Source organism: Taurulus bubalis, assembly GCF_910589615.1.
Source record: "Taurulus bubalis genome assembly, chromosome: 14".
Lineage (NCBI taxonomy): Eukaryota > Metazoa > Chordata > Actinopteri > Perciformes > Cottidae > Taurulus > Taurulus bubalis.
The window spans coordinates 8,790,276-8,809,597 of record NC_136602.1 but is presented as its reverse complement, the minus strand read 5'-3'; the positions used below and the strand labels follow the sequence as shown (position 1 = coordinate 8,809,597).

At 44.0% G+C, this 19,322-nt stretch overlaps 2 protein-coding genes across 2 annotated transcripts; both read right to left on the bottom strand.

The window, feature by feature from the left end:
• Positions 1-1,020: 1,020 nt before the first annotated feature.
• Positions 1,021-5,668, bottom strand: ndnfl (neuron-derived neurotrophic factor, like; the record flags this gene model as incomplete). Its single annotated transcript, XM_079229980.1, has 3 exons — positions 1,021-2,447; positions 3,913-4,037; positions 5,490-5,668. 3 exons carry the CDS (start codon positions 5,666-5,668, stop codon positions 1,021-1,023), a joined length of 1,731 nt encoding a protein of 576 aa, XP_079086106.1.
• Positions 5,669-13,494: 7,826 nt separating this feature from the next.
• sparcl2 (SPARC-like 2) lies at positions 13,495-18,368 on the bottom strand. The gene is made up of 9 exons (XM_079230101.1): positions 18,294-18,368; positions 17,939-18,046; positions 17,103-17,175; positions 16,844-16,955; positions 16,518-16,636; positions 16,210-16,364; positions 15,155-15,267; positions 13,972-14,066; positions 13,495-13,766 (listed from the first exon to the last, which is right to left on the bottom strand). The coding sequence occupies exons 2-9, from the start codon at positions 17,999-18,001 to the stop codon at positions 13,693-13,695; spliced, it is 804 nt and encodes a 267-aa protein (XP_079086227.1). The 5' UTR covers positions 18,002-18,046; positions 18,294-18,368; the 3' UTR covers positions 13,495-13,692.
• Between the last annotated feature and the right edge of the window lie 954 nt (positions 18,369-19,322).

The window sequence follows — 19,322 nt, the reverse complement described above, 5'->3', positions numbered from 1 at the left end:
AAAAAAAGAGAGAAAGAAATACTTTTACAGCAGAAGGACAGTTTTGTCTTTCAGAAAGATAAATACCTGACAATGCAGGGTTCAAGCAACAGAGGATACAGTATTTTAGTTACCCTGTAATATATTTTACAACCTGGGTCTTTCCAACGCAACCCCATCTAGTTACCAACAGTTTAGTCCATACAAAAATGAATTTAATGTCATATATTAATATGACACTGAGCTGCACAAAGCTTCATCTACTACAGTAAAAGTGAGAGCTATCTAAAAACAATGTGGTAGCAAGAAAATCTAATTTGACAATCCAGTCTCCATACATGCATCACTCAGTCAAGAACATACAGATACCCTAGTGTTTATTGGTGCGTTTGAAGCAGCACAAGAATACATCAAAGACATTGAAGCAAGTCACTAAGTATTTTTCACTGCTTCATGCGAAAGCAGAACACAAAGATACACACTGACTTTGAACTAAGCATCTGTAGATTGCGCCCATCTGTGTTTATAAGCCTGTACAAGATGCAGCACTGGAGATATACACTGCAAAGCCCCCCCTCCCCCCGTTCTCAGATGTTATCCAATTATTGCCCCATCTGTTTCTGTTGCATATTTGGCACAGTCCCTGTTGTTGTTGTTTTTGTATTGACTTTCTGTCATCACAAACCTCATCTGTCCTTTGTACTCCGACACAAAATAAGCACTTGGACAACTGGCACATCATTACCATGGTCTACAATGAAAAACAAAATGACAAAAGCACAAGAGTTGTATTATAAACGTTATGAACTTCTGCTGGTGTGCAAATCCTTCTCATATGCTTTCCATCCACTTGCATAGTGCGAGTGGAGTTTGCATAAAACCATTGGTCCTCCTGGGGGAATATTTCCTTGTTATGGTAACAGTCTCTCCACAACAGTCAAATGGCTTCGTTCTCATGGTCAGTCTTTTCAGCATGTCCATGGCCGATGCGTTTTCCCCTAAACTGGGACAGTCTAAAAACTTCCTGTAGGGGGCGGCAACTCAGCATTCCTTTCTGGTCTTCACCATCTTACTGGCATACTTGATAGGGATCCCCCAGCGTCTCATTAGATAGACATCAAACACATAGGCCATCCCGGGCTCCAGGCCCCCGATCACAGCTGTAGTGACGGCCCGCCGAGGATTCAGCTCCTGGAAATATTTGCAAAGAACCCTCTCGGTGTCAGAGCGGGACTCTGGTCCCAGACAGGGTGCAGTTAGAGCTGATGCTCCCCCCGCCTCAGCTTCACCGTCTCCCAGCTTTCTGCGGTACACGCAGTACAGACTTCTTTCTTCTGTGCCCATCCACGCCAGGGTGACACTGTTGCAACCACGCAACCGGTTAAAGGATTTTATCTGCAAAGTGGAGGGCAGAGATGGGACCCCTTTGCGGTGATACGCTGAGGAGGTCTGCATTTTGACTGAAGCCATCAGACCTCCTGGGAGAGCTGGGTCTGTGGTAGTTCCTTCTCTCTCCAAATGGATGAGATAGAACAGACTTCCCTGGAGCCAAATGTGCACTAAATCCCCCCCTACAGCCTGTGAGGTCAAAACCTGACCTTTACTGGACACAGTGACCTTGACCTTTTCACCTCCAGCGCAGCTCTGCAAGGTGAGGAGGCCACTCTGCTGCAGGCCACGAGGGCGGAAAGTGAAGAACTGCTCCGAGTTGGAGCCTCTGTCGCGGAAGGTCACCCATCTCAGCTCCCCTTCTCTCAGAGTGACGATAGACGTCTGAGCCTCCTCGTGCGTTCGAGCGAACGTCCCCTTGTACGGCATGCTGGTCCCGTTCAGCCTGTCGATCACAAAGACGTCAAAGTGATACTGGGTGTCAGGCAGGAGCTCAGAGACGGTGCAAACACTCTCCGTCCCCTGACACGCACACTGGAGATCCGCATATTCATCAGCGAGGGAGGAAGGCGGACTCTGGGCTTCAGGATAAGAGTCCCACTGCTGCCACCACCACTCTTTCAGAATCGGCCACGCGGTCACTCTCTTCCTCTCCTTCTTTTCTTGATTCTGTTCCTTCTTTTTTCCCGTGCTCTCTTGTGCAGCACAAAGACTGGGGTAGTTTTGCTGAGAGTTGACAAGGACACAGTAGTCATAGCCTTTCTGCGTCTGTGGGAGGCTGGTTATGGAGGCGCTAGGTGCCCAGCTGAGGGTGACGCTGGTCATGCCTACACCTAATGTGTAGACTCTGGGGTCAGCTGGGAGGAGAGGGAAGGCGCCTGAGGGCCCCACGCCTTCATGGAGGTACACTGTAGCTCTGGTGTTCTCCTGTTTGGAGCGCAGCCTCAGGATGTAGATGGAAGCCTGTTGATAGGAAGGACCCCTGTAGGTGTTAACTGCATTGCCCGTGAAACTGTGCATTTTCTCCTCAATCCCGGGACCTCGCCACCACACCTCAGGGATACTTTTTTTGGTGCTCCCTGAGAGAAAAGAAAGATAAATTGAAAACATATTTCTACACATATAAATGATCAATGTGTGGTTGCGTATTGCTACTTTGTTTGGATGCTTGGTCTTCGCTGTGCAGACAAAGACCTCCCTAACTACAGAAAATCTCTCTCTGCTCTGTTATCTGGTATGTGAACACAGTTATGCTTGTGTACAATCACACATATTTCAACTTAAAAAGGATTCTGGGGGGTTGCATGACACATTAAGCACTGCAAATTGCATAAAACAAGAACAATAAACATAGCGCACCGAACCTGGCTGATATAAAGAAAACCCTAACGCCTCATAAATGAACAAATACATAAATGCAATGTCAAATGCCACTTCAAAAATGGTTGCTAGTTTTTCCATTCATACCTAAAGTCATTGTCATTTTGAAGTACGCACTCTTCACTTGAATAACGCAACCATCAAATAAACCTGAAAAAAATAAAATGTCACCACTCGTCTCCCCTGTTCATCGCTTCTCGAGATGAGAAATAGCTTCTCAAATGAGACCAAATGTTACAGAATCAAAGTGAATAATTCAGGGTGGTGATGGGGACCCACAAACCCACTGTCTGAATGATTCATGTCTCATGTTATAACTTCATAATGATATTGTACCAAGTAGAAAAGCCTTTTTAAGTTAACCTGGAAAAAGTGTTCATGGAACACTCTGAGGTATGTTTTCTTTTCCAGAAATCGGCACCGACTTAGAAATGTGATTTCTATAATATATGTTGAGTACATATTGCCCTGACTTTGTTTTTGTTTTTTGCTGGCTCTATAGAACATTTTCATTTTCTGAGTTTATTCTATTGGTTTGATTGATTTACAAAGTACAAACTACTTCAGACCAAGAGCTCAATTTAATTAAATGTTATATTTCTGAAATGCAAATCCAAAGATTCATATAACATTTGTGTCAGTGTGACAACCAGATATAATCACACTGTAGCTGTCCTTGTCAGAGATAGTGGTTGGCATTTAGAATAAATGTATAGCATTTCCTGTGCTTTTGAGTTTAAACAATTTGGTACAATGTGTGTCATCTGTCTTATCTACGAGAAGTGACAAAGACATTTGGAGACAATCGCATTTTGAAAAATAAAGGCCTCAGCTGTTATATGATTGGATGAAGGGAATCCATTTATTGGTCTATAAATGTTAGAAGAGCAGCAGTAAATTAAAGCTATGACCTCCAGGCTGCACACACAGGACAAAGAAGCAATGCAAAACCAACACACCGTATAAGACGTTGAATCGTTTGATCATCCTTTCTACTGTACTACAACTTGTTCCGAAAAGTAAACGCTCTTCTACAAAGTAAGATTAGGTCTTTGCCCTCTAATGAATCCCTATCTCTTATGATAATATCTAATTGATTGTCTGGCTAAGCCGTGGTAAAGCAGGTGTCTGGAGGTGCAGCTTGTAGTCTTACTGTTCACTCACACTGCAGGCTCTTGAGGGGTTTGTCCTTCAGGGTGCGGGCTGCCAAGCTCCATTCGATGGGGAGGTCACAGGGACTGACAGTCACCGACATCGCCGGAGCCTTCTTCTTCAGCGTGAAGTATAGCCTGTGGAGAAACACCCGAGATAACCGCAAAGAAGTTGTTTGATTCATCACAGGGAATGTCAAAAAGATAACATCCTGTTTCCATTCAGCTCTGAGGTGACGGATGAGAAGACAATTATCTTCCGGTGCATACTGTGCAACATTCTTTCATTTTGCTGGATGATTTGCTGGTTAGCATTTTTTCTTTTCCAAAAGCTTGAACATGTCAACGTGGCAGCGGTTGCCAGTCGCTGTCTTTCCATTTGCCAGCATGCTGATCAGTCATTTGATAGCCGATCAGGAGAGGTGAGCTGGGGATCAGACGATAAGGCTGCATTGACCGCTTCAGATGGATATCTGCCTGTTTGCTGTAACTACCTGGGACCGTGCTTTGCATGAAAACTACTATGTCCCTTTTTGTGATCACATGTTATTGCATGTTGAATACGAAATTTGCATTTTAGATGGCAGTTAAAGGACATTTAACATTCCTGCTGCGGTGGTCTGGTCTTATTTTAATTTGAATAATCACCGTTGTTAACTCATGAGTCAATGTTGAACTGTTCTCGTCCCCAAAGGACGCCTGAATAGAAAGCCTGTCTCCCTTTGACCCAAACAGTTATATAACATGTCATTTCTTCACAGCCAGTTACCTTTCATGAAAAAAAGCAACTGCGCGGTTATTTGTTTGTAAATATTAGTTGTCCGTCCTTACAAACATCATTATTTATGACTCTGTGCAGATGGTGGCGGTTCCAAACAGATGTGCAACACTGTCATTCTCAAGGGCGCTTTGCGGCTTATTTAATAGAGTGATTAGTTTCTGTATCAGTGTTTTCCCTCCATTATTTGCCGTGTGGTTCTGCATGACTGCACCGGTGGACAGACTGCAGCACACAGGGAGCTGCGTTTCGCAATTTTCAGCTCCCAGTTTCAGAAAGCAGGCACTGGCACTGTTGGGTAGGGTTCAGGCCAAATGGGCTCCACTTCCTCTCCCTCTCGCTACAGTGGTGCTGGAATCAGCCACCGTCTCCAAAAAGGTGGTTGGCGGATGGCTGGTGACGTGTTATAGAAGTGGAAAAAGGGGAACATCTGATGAGCAGGTCTCAAGATGTATTCATAAGCCTTAAATGAACTGCAATCTGATCTGATGACTGTTATGGAGTAATTTAGTGCCGTCTTGGGTTTAAAAAACATCTTTATTGTCAGTCATAGCCAGTGGTGGACAGTTCATCTCGTGGTGTACACAAATACTGCTTTGAGGTACTTTATGGTGCCTTCAATTTCTACGCCAGCGAATTTCAGAGGGAAATGTTCTACGTTTGACTTTTTATTTGATAACTTATTCCGGATTCTGATTAATAATCCAAAATATAATCAATAAATAAACAACGATGTATAAGGATAAGATAAGTCTCACATTCACAACTAGAGCCCCTGGCTTCGCATTGCTTCATCCCCTCTGTTAACCTACCTGCGAGTTCGCCCTTTGGGGAGAGTCACAGATGTGATCTTTCCTTCTGGGAACCATGTCGTCGGGCGAAGTGGCACCTCGTTCTCAGGGGCCAGGGCGGAGTGCGCCTGGGGCCACGGAGAGCCACAAAACAGAGCCAAAGCTGCACCGAGACACCAGGACAGGGACATGAGAGCCATCGCTGGTTCTTGCTGTCGGTTTCGTTCGCTCTTTGACTTTCCTCAGTCACCACGTCTTGGATATCTCCGGGGCTCTGAGAACACATGGTGGAAAGGTCAAGGACATCAATCAGACACACACACACACACACACACACACACACACACACACACACACACTCACACACTCACACTCTCACACACACTCAGTCAAACTTATACTGTACTATGCAGACACTAAAGAGCTGTAGCGGCCGCTGATGATTCATTGATTTGAAGAAACATCCTCTCCTATTCAGACAGAATTATTCATGCAGAGGAATAGAAATTGCCACTGCTATATTACTCTGGGATGTGTGTGTGTGTGTGTGTGTGTGTGTGTGTGTGTGTGTGTGTGTGTGTGTGTGTGTGTGTGTGTGTGTGTGTGAGTGTGTGTGTGTGTGTGTGTGTGTGTGTGTGTGTATAGCACAGTTTGAAACTCACTGTAAAAAATATAAACTTTTCAAAGTGCAAAAGTGGGTTTCTGATCACTCTGAAGTCAATGCCTTTACATCGACATCTCTATTTTTAGTCAGTACAGTTCAAATCAGTCTGTTCCCCAAATATCTTTCATCACGGGCCTTCGCAGCCATTTTATCAGGAGAAAAGTGACGCCATGCTGATGTGGAGCGAGGTACACAAACAACACCTGGAGGTGCTCAGATGTAGTCAGATCCAATCAGCATGAAACGCCTAACAAGAGCGTGTATCTGCTTTTTTTCTTCTGTATCTGTATCTTTTCTATCTTTTATTCTATTTATTTCACACTCTTTTACTGTTTTTCTTTTCTTTTTTATGTGTATATTTATATACGGGTGTGTGATTGTGTGTGGCTGTGATTTAGTGATAGTGGATACGATGATTACAGGTCTCACTGTTCTTCTTTCTCCCCAGAGAAAACACATTTGTTCAAAGTCACAGAGTCTTCACAAACACACTCCCCGCCTTCCTCTAACACGGTGTATTATGTCAGTGCTGTGCCCTATAGATCAGATGACAATCACAGTGGAACCATGGAGGCGGCTACAGAAGGTACATCTGAGTCTTTCGGGCCCCGGGACGCGCAGACATCCAAACTCACAAACCGGCGCACAGCTACAAAGTCACACGGAGGCGCCTGCTCATTATCCTTGCAAAGAAAGAGTGGGGAGGGAGTGAACGACCCATAAAGCTTTAACTGAGAGACATGCAATGGGTGAGAGGCAGATTGCAATGGGAGGGGAGGGAAGAGAGGAAGGGGAGGCTGAGGAAGAGAGGGCTGTGGAAATGGAGAGCAAGAAGAGGAGGATGTTGGATCAGTAATTAGATAATTAGAGGGAATGAGACGGAGGGAGGAAAAGAGGAGAAAGTGCAACTGGAAAAGAGAAGATTGGAATCAGAGGGAGGGGGGGGGGCATTGCCATGCAACAAGGTCGCAATGCATTTGCTATGGTGTTTTAGCCAGACACATGAAGCTGATTGGTGTTTACTTTAGCCCCCATGTCGAATGTGTCTCGTGTGTCACATATTACCAGACCCTCACACTCCCCCTCATTCAGGCTGAATAAAAATGAAGACAGAAAAAACAGCTTGGCGGGCTTGTTTCTTCAAAACGCTCCCGCTGATGAAATATGCATACGGCTCCTCAGCAAATTATGGCCAATTGAATTTTCATAAGGCAAAAAGGCTGGGTCTCACAGAGAGAGGGAGCTTAGTGAACTTAACCACCGCCCTCTATAAATAAATACACACTCCCCTTTAAACACAGGAGCTCATGACTTTGATGGTCCCGCTCACTCTCTGTTCTTTTTCTCCCCCTCTTTCAGATGAGTTTCCTCTTTCCATTATGTTTATCCCAGACTGCGTAAATACTGTTTGGGTTTTAAATACTGATATTTCAACCTTGCTCTGTTTGTCTTTTTCTTTCTCTCCCTTTCTGCCCTTCCTTTCCTGCCTGCTTTTCACTTCGTTTGGCCCCCTCATTTAAAAGTTGATGCAGGCTCAGTTTCGGAGGTACAGGTTGAGTGCTGTGCGCGATCTGTCTGCACATTGTATTCACTATCTTCTATCTTCCTGTGCTCGGGCAGGACCATCTGCCTTCTGTTATCTGTGGGCAGGGACAGATTAAATGGCATGGGGTGGTCCCTGCAAGATCCGTTGTCCCCCCAAACTACTATGAGCAAAGAACTGGCCCATGGTGGTTCATGATGGGGGTTGACGAGACGATGGCGGGGAAAAATGCAATGGAACTTGATAGGATTTTACGGCTATTCTACCTTGCTGCATCTACATTTGAATATTTTAACCCTTCTCCTGTCTTCCTTACTTTCATTGTCCATTTGTGCCTGCATCTCTCACACTTTGGTACAGTGTCATGCCCTTTCTCAATACATACTGTATGACTGCTCTTGCTCTGTGATCACTGACCCACTCCACATACTCTTCCTTTCTAATGAAAAGATAATTATTGGTAGTCAAGAGAGAAAAGACAGACACAGTGAGCAATAAAATACACATAACAGATGAGCACAGCCTTCAAACATGCTGTCAAGATGAAAACGATCCTGCAACAAATGAAAAGTGCCCTGCATCTGTCTCAGCTTTTTAAAAACCCTCTGGTGATCACACACACACACACACACACACACACACACACACACACACACACACACACACACACACACACACACACACACACACACTCAAACACACAAACAACTGTTTCAAAGAACAAGTTGCTGACTTAAATTTCCAGTTGAAATATGAGACGCTGACACACACACACACACACACACACACACACGCATGAACACACACACATGCTCTGAAAGGACAACAACATGCATGCATCCTTACCTTGTCTCAGTGCACGCTCTCCCTCTCCTGCGCAGGAAGTGAGGGATGGGATCAAATGAGAGAGGGAGAGAGGATGGAGGACGAGGAGGAGGAGGAGGAGGAGGGGGAAGAGGAGGAGGAGGAGGAGGAGGAGGAAGAGGAGGAGGAAGAGGAGAAGGAGAAGGGGATGAGAGTCGGTTGTGAGGAGAGGAGGAGCGACAGCAGGTTGCTGTTGGGTGTTCCTCTGACTCCGTCTCCCTCGGGATGCTGCTCACTCCCTACTTCAGGAGGTGTCTCTTCAGGGCTCAGGTGTACCTCCGGGGCTGTCCCAGCTCTGGTGCCGTGCAAGGCTCCCTAGACACTCTTCTCACTCTCTGTCTGTCAGTCCTTCACACGTGGAGGCTTGTCCTGCTAAACACTGTGAATGTCATCCGTTCAGTGGAGCCTGTGTTCCTCTCTTCTCTTCTCTTCTCTTCTCGTTTTCCCTCCGCCACTGTTTTTTCCACCTCCTTTTCTTTTCACTTGTTCCCTCTGTTTCCCTCCACTGGTGGTGAACAGAGCTCACTTGCAATCCAAATGGGCTCATGTGTGATTGTGTGTGTGTGTGTTTGTGTATCTGTATGTGCAATCTGAGAGTGAGGGAGCGAGTGGGTGAGTGTGAGGGGGCTGGCGGTGAGGTCGCTGAAAGGGGGTGGTGATGAGGAGAAAGAGAGAGGGAGAGAGAGAGAGAGAGTTGTAAAAAGCAGCATTAGGGAAAGGGGAGGGGATGTAAAAGTGAAATAGCCAACATTAACCATTGTCTGGCTGATCTGATAACTTCTGCAGGAGAGGGCTTCAGGCAGCATGCTCGAGGTTACACTGTCCTTGAGCCCTAATCGATGCTTAGACTGTTTGTGGAAGGATAGCCAATCAGAGACTTTATGGATTTATGCAAATATTTATTGTGCTCGAATTATAAACTGTACAAAGTTAAATAAAAAGAGTAAAATCTAACTTTGTTAATATGTTTAACAGTGCTGCAGCAACATAAAAAATGTTTTAACCGTCATCTTGCATACAAGATTAATTTGCTTGCAAACAAGGTTAATTTCATCCTATTAAATACAGTTAAACATAGTTTAAATAACTCAAGTCTGCAACTAACTTAATAGACTTGAGCACAAGATTGAAATGACAGGATCAATACTGCACCTCTCACATCTGTACGGTGAAGCTGGAGACAGATCATGCTTAGCTTAGCTTAGCTTAACATGAAGACTGGAAACAGGCATAAACAGTTAGCCTGTCTCTATCCTAAGGTAACAAAACACACTACTAATTAACACTTGATCATATGTTTGTTTAATCCGAACAAAACCGGAGTGTAACAACTTCTGAATGGGGGTTACGCGCAAGACAATTTCTTGGCAGGTTGTGAGAGTGCCATGCTAGTTTGCCTTCAGGGCTTTTCGCTAGAAAGGGTTTATTTGGACCCAAAGCATGATCCTTTCCTAAACCTAATGATAGTTTTGATGCCTAAACCTCAGGAGATTTCTGCCCCCATGTTCGTCGTTTCCCACTGTTTCTAGTCATGGAGCTAGTTAGCGTCAGCTTGCTTTCAGACTGAATCCTCTGTTGAGTTGAACTAAAAAACCTGTGCATCTGCATGGTATCGTGAGGGCACAATGTATTGAACTGGACAAAGACGACCTATAAAGTCTGCATATGCACATCCATATTGAAGGCTTGAGGTCCTCCACCTATAGGCCAAGTGCAGATCTCAGGGGATTGGGAGCATTCATATCAGTAGCTCCCTAACCCCACCAGCCATCTCTTCACAATGGTGGGCCTCATGTATGGCTCCCTCTCTCTCCTGAGCTCTTTAATCAATATCATTAGGAAAATAGAAAGAGGCTCGCCACATTGTGTGCTAACTCCCCCTCTCCCATTCTGGGATGGGGCCTTTTCTCTCTCATTCACCAGGTACTTCAGTGAATGGCTATTGAGGTCGCTCTGAATGGGACCCACTTCACCCTGAGGGAATATTGTCTGACCGGAGGCTAAAATCTGAGAGACCCCCTCGCTCCCTTCCTCTCTTTCTCTGTCCTCAACATTACTTCAAAAAGAATAAAAAATGTGGCACATTGTGGCGCTATTAATAACTGTATCACAACTGGTATATATATATATATATATATATATATATATATATATATATATATACATATATATATATATATATATTCTCTTTTTTTGAGTGAGGACCCTTTGCTGGACTCTCTTTCAAAGCCACCAGTCTGTATCCCTCTCTCTTCGCTGGCCCACTTTGCAGTCCCTAAGAAGTTCTGAAAGTCGGCAATCTGGCAGAGAATGATACGGCGGCTGCTTTTGAAGATTGGATGGTGATTAACCTTTGAGAAATGACTGCACACTTACAACTCTGTGTATGAGCTGCGTTCTAACAACTTTAATGCAGTTTTCTTGTGATTTTAGAAACACGTTGTAGCCTGACTTCGGACATCTGTCGGACATCTGTCAGACCTGGAATCGATGCCCAAGCTTGGGTGACACACACTCACAAGCTCTCACACACTTCCTCTGTCTCTGTCTCTGTCTCTCTGTCTCTCTCTCTCTCTCTCTGTCTCTCTCTCTGTTTCACCGCCATCGTGACTGGCCTGAATATTTCTTTTGATCCGCACAGCTCCTCTCCTCTTGTGTTGCCGTTTAAATAATTGATGGACGTACAGTCGCCGGACAAACTCCAACCGCACAGAGAGCGACAGAAAGTGAGAGTTAAAATTTCATTTGGCATAATTGCATGAAAAGAAACTGCAAAACTGGCCTTTTCATCTATTATGGATGTCTGCTTACAAGCCATGCATAATGCAAGCGGGGCCGTCTTTATGACAACCATGTATTAAATATCATGTTCTGGGGGTCGGGGGGTCTCGGCTGCGTGCTTTTACTGCCACAGTTAGTTGGCTTTCGCACCGAGTAATAGCCGACATGAACAGTGGTGTACAAGCAAAGAGAGAAAGAGTGACTGACAGTGAGAGAAAGAGATGATGAGAAATTGACAGAGAGAGATGAGATGAAATGGGGGGACATGATGGAGGGTGTGCGAGCTGACAACGGGTTAACAGGAATCCTTATTTTTAACAACATGTCATCACCAGCCGCCCATCTGCTCCTGTGCTGTCAGAGTCCCTTGGGAAAGAGAGAGGGAGAGAGGGAAAGAGAGGGAGAGAGAAATGATGCAAGCCAGCCATCATAGATCAAATCTCTGATCAGCACCAAAGGGAGAAGGAGGGGAGAGCACAAGGTTAGAGAGGTGGGTGGCACACAGATATGTCTCTGCTCTAATATCCAAATGGGGTGTGACATGGGAGGACAGTAGGAGTGTGTGTGTGTCTGACAGAAAGGCACGGTAGGATTAGATGGATCAATCTACAACTGCCCTCTCTGTGTTTGGATGGGGGGATGGAAGGAGGTGGAGACGGTGGTCCAGAGGTAATGAGAGGGAATCTATTAGCGCATGGAGGGGGGTTATGAAGACACACAAAGAAAGGAGGAGGAGGTGGTGTGTAGACTATGCTGGACCTCCAGGGGTGGCCCCAGCAGCTCATTTTATTTATTTTTGGGGATAAAGGAAGTAGTTCCTGGGGAAGAAAGGAACGATTGAGGAGAGATGTTAGTTGGAGGAGGTAGCGGGGGGCACGGACTTTGTATTTTCACACAGAGGCGGGACAGGACCAACAGCTCGCCGTTCCGCAGGTCACTCATCATTAGCAAATAAAGTTCCATGTCAGTTAATCTCTCCGCTTTCGTTCTTTCTTCTTGCCTTGTTTTTCTCCCAGTTTAGACTTGTTTTCCCTCCGTATGCCAAGACAAACTGCAGCCCTCCAGTGGGGCACTCCACTTTATCAAAAGTTTTTGAGTGAAAATCCGATGGAATGAAAACATCTTGTTTTGATATTCATGATGATGCACTTTCTTTCTGCACGACATGTAGAGCAAGCAGTCCTCGGTCCCCGCTTGCCTCGCGTCTGCACTTGATCTGCATCGCACATCGAGTACTAAAATCTCCCCCCAACCCCTTTTCTTCATCTTCCTCCCAAAGTATTTCTCTCTCACCCCCCTCATCCTTCAGGCATGGTGAATGTGAAGGCTAATTAGTCCAGAGAAACCAGTCACACCAAAGAAACCACCGCAGGCCACACAAGCACATCCTCCTATTGATCTTGTAGCACCAACATGAGTAAAACACACATTCTCCCTCAAAACAAACACGATGCAACAAGAGTTGTTAGAGCAGCATGTATTATAGATGCACACATGAACAGAAAGTCAGTCAATCATGCAGTTCTTTTTTTCTTTACCTTGACAGAGGTCAAGTGTATATTCTGCATCGTGCTCAGCGATGCTATTTACAGAGTTGACTGTAAAGGAAATGTTTTGCAGCATCAGAACCTTTTTCCTTCCTCTTCTCCTCAGTTCCTCCCGCTTTCTCAGCCATCCCTTCCCCCCTCTCACTCTCCGTTCTTAGTCTTTCCCTCATTTCTGATCCATTTTTTATGCATTACTCCATTACTCTCAACCCCCCTTTACAATGCATTACGTTCTCCCATCTTTCACAAACACACTTTATTCTTCTCTCTCCTTCCTTCAGTCACTTTGCTTCCCTCCCTCTTCCTCTCCTCCAGTGCATTATAACACTTTCCTCTACTTCTCCTCTTCACCCTCTTTATTATCCCTTTGTCTCTTCTTTGGTCACGTCATCCCATACGAAGCGATTCTTTTCCCCTTTATCGTTATTTCCCATCTAGTTTGTCATTCAGTGAACACCACGCTGTCTGTCTGCACTGCTGCCATCCTCCCTTCTAATTGGTTATTCAAAGCATGCTTTGGTACTCAATATTGCCAATCGTCTCTGCTCTTTTACAATACAAATATACAAATGTCAGCTAATGTAATTAACAAGACAGGCGGTCAATTTGTTCAGACATTTATTTACACACATGATGGCACAGACAACCAGCTGACTTTCAAACTTGATGAGGTTATAAATCACCATGTTACGAGCGGCAACACTGGCGTGAAACAGATGTGAGAGCAGTGTGTAGAGATGCCATCAGTAGCTTTTAAATCAGGTAACTGTGGTGATGTCGTCTTCAGCGAGTTCTTTACAGTTCAAAAGAAATGCAGGAAGGAGTTCATGGCTGTTTTTCACGCCAAAGATAGTTCTCTTTGACTGTAGGACACAGCTTGCGGGAAGCCATTCTCATTGCTGTGAATAAAACAAACAAAACAACACATAATTTCAGTTTGGTAGAGACAAATAAAAAATGCTGCAGACAAATGGCTTTATTTACTTGTTTTTGAAATAAGATTGGTCAAATAAATACAGTAACTTTAAGTAAGCTATAACCTTCATCTACTTCATCTGTCACCATGAGGAATTACAATAAAATTGGGCAAACATTGTGACTAACACATGAAGCGGTAGAACCAGGCCTCGGAGCGATCCACCAGACAGGTTGTCCACTCCAGCAGGGTCACCTTCCTGTTCCTGTTCCGGTCACATGACCTGCAAACACAGCACAGTATAACACATGGTAACCTCATGACACGGCGTGCATTCATGCTCTCATCGAACCATGTACATGTTACATGCTTACACAACATGAAAAACGCACATGCAGATGGTATAACGTGTATGGAAACAACTGCATTGGGGCTCTTCAACAGCCATTGTCTTTCAGTTCACCCTGCACGGTTATCTCTGAAGGGTACTTCTTCAATTTGTGTTAATCCATGGGCAGCGGGAGACACAGTGGGTAATAAACATTATCATTGCTGGGAATGGCTTGACATTGACACAGCCAGCCATACTCCCACAAAACCTGTCACTGCTGACTGGCAGGGGAAAGGGGGGTTGGGAGAGCGGATGGTAGAGAAGGGGGAGAGATGGAATGATGAAAAAATGAGTGGAAAAGAAGGAAGTATTGAAAGAGAAAGAGGCAGAGGATAAGTCTATTTGAAGAAGTAAGTAGGAAGCAGTGAAGAGGGAAAGAAGTGCTTCAACATGAAGGAGGAGTAAGATGATGGAGAGATGGTGCGGTCATGAGATCGGAGGGGAGGAGGACACAGGAAGAGGGTGTTGGCATGGAGGGCGAACGGATAGATAGATGGCGTGCAGAGAGAACAGCATGGTGGGAGGTGCAACTTGGTCACAGAGCGGGGGCGAAATGCATCTCCGTGTTAACCCTCGGTGTTTCAGTAATTAGTAGGAACGTAACATATTGCAAGAGACAGAAGGTTCACATTATACACCTTTTGTGTGACATGAACCCGGTGAGCAACACTGCCCTGACGTTAATGACTACTCAGTCACCTTCTGGTAGAGGGTTATCATGTTGCCTGCTTAGCAAATAGGCCATGCAATCACTGTCCCTCCCATGCTATTGGCTTCCTGAAAATACATGCAACACTGAGAATGAATCACTAGCTGATATATGTGAATGCTATGTGCTTCTGACTTTTCAGGAAAAAACATGCCTGTGTGTAATTGATTCAAAGTTGAGTCAACTAAGTTAATCTTATAATTTGCTCTTGTTGTGGAAAAGCTAACTTCTTGGAGGCGTGCCCTGTAGCGTTCGCTAAGGTGGGACTGACTGAAAGAATGGTGAAGCACAGTGCTCCAGAGGCATCCTCTTGTAACGCAGCTTCCTCAGGTCCCTGCGGCTCAGCTTCCCATCGCTGTTCTTATCCAGTTCGGTAAATCTTTGCTAAAGAAAGAGAATAAGAAAGATAAAAAGTAATGGTGGAAATAAGTTAAAGCGTTGGATGTGTCATTGTTTGCACTGCATATTAGAATTCATATCGATGAAACAAATATGCTTTGCTAGCCATTGACGGTCTGCAGCAATTGAATGGATTGGCATGCAATTTGACATTCTATATTCAAATTTGCAATTGCAACTTCTCATACATTTTCTTTCAATGTCACCATCAGGTCAAAATGATATGATCATTTGCTCATATATCAGAGCATGCCGACTGTAAACTATGAAACATACCTGCTGAGCATCAGCACGCTAGCATTGTCATTGTGTGAAAGTTTGAATGTATTTACAGAGAGAGCTCATTTCTGACAAAAGACAAAATCTTGAATTATGCCACAATGCACATAATGCTGGAGATGTATGAATTGCCACAAAAATGGTTTTATTGAAAAGAAGTATGTAATTTCATCAAAAATAATGCATTTTATTTTAATGCATTGGAGGCCAGGAGGTCAAGGGGGCTGGCGTGAGGGTGTTAAGTTATCCCTTCATTCGTCATCTTATTGAATAATTTAGTGAATATTGACCAAATCCTATTCATAAATGGTGTTCTTGAGAGCCCCTGTCTCATTCTGTGGACGACCACACGCAACACAAGAACTTGCCACTTACAGTCGGTTGTTAGCATTGATTTCTTGCTGGACAATGCATGAAGAGCGACAGCGATGACGGTGTCTGGTGTCAAAAACAACTCCATGTTCAGGCGTCTAGTTACACTGGCAGTAAAAGGGATCTCATATTCTTCTTCTGGCTATAGTTTCTCGAGCATCACATTTTGTAGTGGATTTAATGTGCATCATAAATCATATTTAGTTTGCTAAAGGATCATGTTTGGTGTCTGTTAATCTGCTGCTTGGGCTCACTTGAGCATGACGTTTCAGCTACCTGTGCAAGGTGTGTCCTGTGGGCGTGGCTAAGGCAGCTCTGGGGCGGGGCAGCAGGTGCGTAGGACTTCCCCATACGACTCAGGAGCAGAAACCAGTCCAGGAGGCGATATGGAAACTGGCTTAACTCCTCCTCAGTGCATTTAGCCTTTGGGACTGATCAAGACAGAGCTAATTTGGCAGGCTGCAGTACACAGTGGAAATTGTGTGTAATATCTATAGTGTGTGTGTGTGTGTGTGTGTGTGTGTGTGTGTGTGTGTGTGTGTGTGTGTGTGTGTGTGTGTGTGTGTGTGTGTGTGTGTGTGTACCCAGACAGGGTCCCGTGTGAGCCAGTCCAGTGCGGCGTCTCTTTCTGCAGGCTTCTTTATGCAGCAAACACTCATTTCCGTAGGTCTTGCCCAGAACACTGCACACTGGCGCCCTCTGCCTGATCACATGAGCCAGTGCTTACATACGAGGTAGCTGGATTAAATAAACTGCTCTCCTTCATGATTTCATCCCAAAATCTACGTCTTTTTTTGTTCCATCAACAAATCAAAAGTCTGTGATTAAGCAACTTTACATGCATACAAACTATAAAGGATACGTTTGAGTATATTTGCCAGTCAAATACAGAACATTTTGATGTGTTTACCGTAGACAGGACTGAGGACAAACACACTTGGGGACGAGGACTCCATTGTCCTGAACTACCTGGCACCAAGATCCCATGGGACTGTGGCATTTCAGCAGCTCACACAGCTTTTCTGAAACAACATAAAATATTTGCTGCAGCCCATGATGCTTATTTTTTGGACTTCTAAAAAAGAAAAAATACCCTCCTATATCTCTATAAGATATATATGCAGGCAGAGAATGGCATTCCTCCACTGTACTATACATCAAAGTCTCACCTGGCTCTACTCTGCCAATATATGGTCTCAGGCTCTCCTCAGCTTGTCTCTGTCTCCGCTGAGCTCTGCCTCCCTGAGAAACACACACACACACACACACACACACACACACACACACACACACACACACACACACACACACACACACACACACAAACAGGTGTTCTATCATGTTCTAGGCAGAGCTTACATAATCAAGATTTTCTTTAAGTCAATCCACAGGCATGCACTAACTCAAGTATAAACATGTCGCAAACAAGTAAAACTTGTCTTAAACTTTTGTTCATGAGCCAAATTGATGTGTCCCCACATGATAATATGTTGTTGTTTTCATCAGAGTGATGTGTCACAGGTGAAGAGGTTTATTATCTAATCAGAATAAACTTTGTGCAATCACTGTGCTGTGAATGATTACAAAAAACATCAAACAAAACTACAATGAAAATGGTATACATTCTATATCACACCCTTTTTCCTTCATACGCCATATATCCTTATATATATATACTTTGTAGTTGACGCCAAGTCCACATCTGCCCCCAAAGTCCAGATGAGATAGGAAACAGGTGCAATGCTGACCCGAAATACTGGAGCCACGCTTCAATAGGTCACGAGACGCCATTTACACACCTATCGCAAAACTTTCCTGATGACTGGAAGAACAAACATCTGGGGGAAGACTATATCTTACAAAATGTCCATGTGATCTGCTCATGAAACTATTTCAGGTGATCATTTACATTCATCTTTGTGCACAACTAGTTTGAAGTTGTTAATGCATATTCTGCAAATTTTCAGCAAATTTAGACAGAAGCCACGGATAAAGTTGGACTCACCATGGTTGTACAAGAGTGAAGACTCGGGAGAAGAAACAAGGCAAAGGTCAAACTCAGGTTCATGGCTGAAACATCCAATGAGCTACAAGAAGAAATTGACAAATGTTCCTGCAGGAGGAAAAATATTTGCTTAATTCACACTGATCATGCAGACATAGCTGTAGTTGAAAGACTGAAAAAGAAAAAGAATACACAAGAATACACATACAATGCAGCTCATTGAGTCTCAGAAAAACAATGATTTTCCATCACAGAGGAAACAGAGGGTAGAATTACACTGAGAGGATATTAAGTTGAGGAAGTAATTATAGTCTATCAAGTCATCCCAGTGCTGCTTGAAATAAAATAATCTTACTCTGTCACTCCTTTCTTCTCTTGTTATTCCCTTGTTATTCTCCTTTCCTTGTTGCCAAATATCTTTGTCTCTGTCTCACCGGCTCCTGTGAGGGTGTGCTCTTTTTGTACAGCCCTCTTCAGCAGTCTTTACTTTTCATTTGATCCATCTATTTTTAAATTCTTGTCATAACCCCTCCTCTCTGTCTGACTTTCCTCCATTTACATTGGCTCCTTGGTGATTGCAGCTTAGTGTGTGCACAGGTATCTGAACTCGGTGATACTTGAAGCCATTGTGCAGTTAAATGTTGCTGAGGTAAGGGAAAAGTACAAAGAGAAGCGCTTACAGAGAGAGAGGGGGTGAGTTTTTGGGAGGGTGGTTTTCATTGGAGTTGGCACTGGACTCCAGGAAGATTTACAAGCCACACACACTTTTTCTTTTTCTCTCTGTCTTTCTCACTTTCCTTCATATTTCAGACACATGCATACAAAGTAAAAGGAAATGAGGAAGGACACCTCTGACAGTGTGAACTTTCAAAGGCAATAATAGGGGAAAGGCTGCCCTCTAGCGTTTTGTTGATCACTAACATTTTCACTGTATGACTGGCCCAACTTCTGTGAGCCTACAGGAAAAATCACAACATCAATTTTAAAGCAACTAAGTAATCAGTCAGACTGTTGTTGTTTCTCTACTTGAAGGGAAGCCATCATTTAAAGTTTTATTTATTTTTTACTCTTAAAATATAAAATGAAACCATGCTTTAGACATTTTCCCTGAGTAAGCTCCTGTCATAGTACGAAAGGATCATTAAACTGAGGAGAAAAAAAAGAAGAAAAAAAACATGAATTTGTAAAACATAAAAAGGTTATAAAACCTTTGCTATTGGACAATCATATTGTAATCAGAACATCTGAACTCCTCAAAGAAGGATACTACTAGTACTCAAGTACTCAACTTAGTTATGTAAGGAAGAGTATAGCAACAATACCACATATTGTATTTCTACACTAAGCACATGTCTTAAAGAAAGTAAACGTACAAAGGTATTGG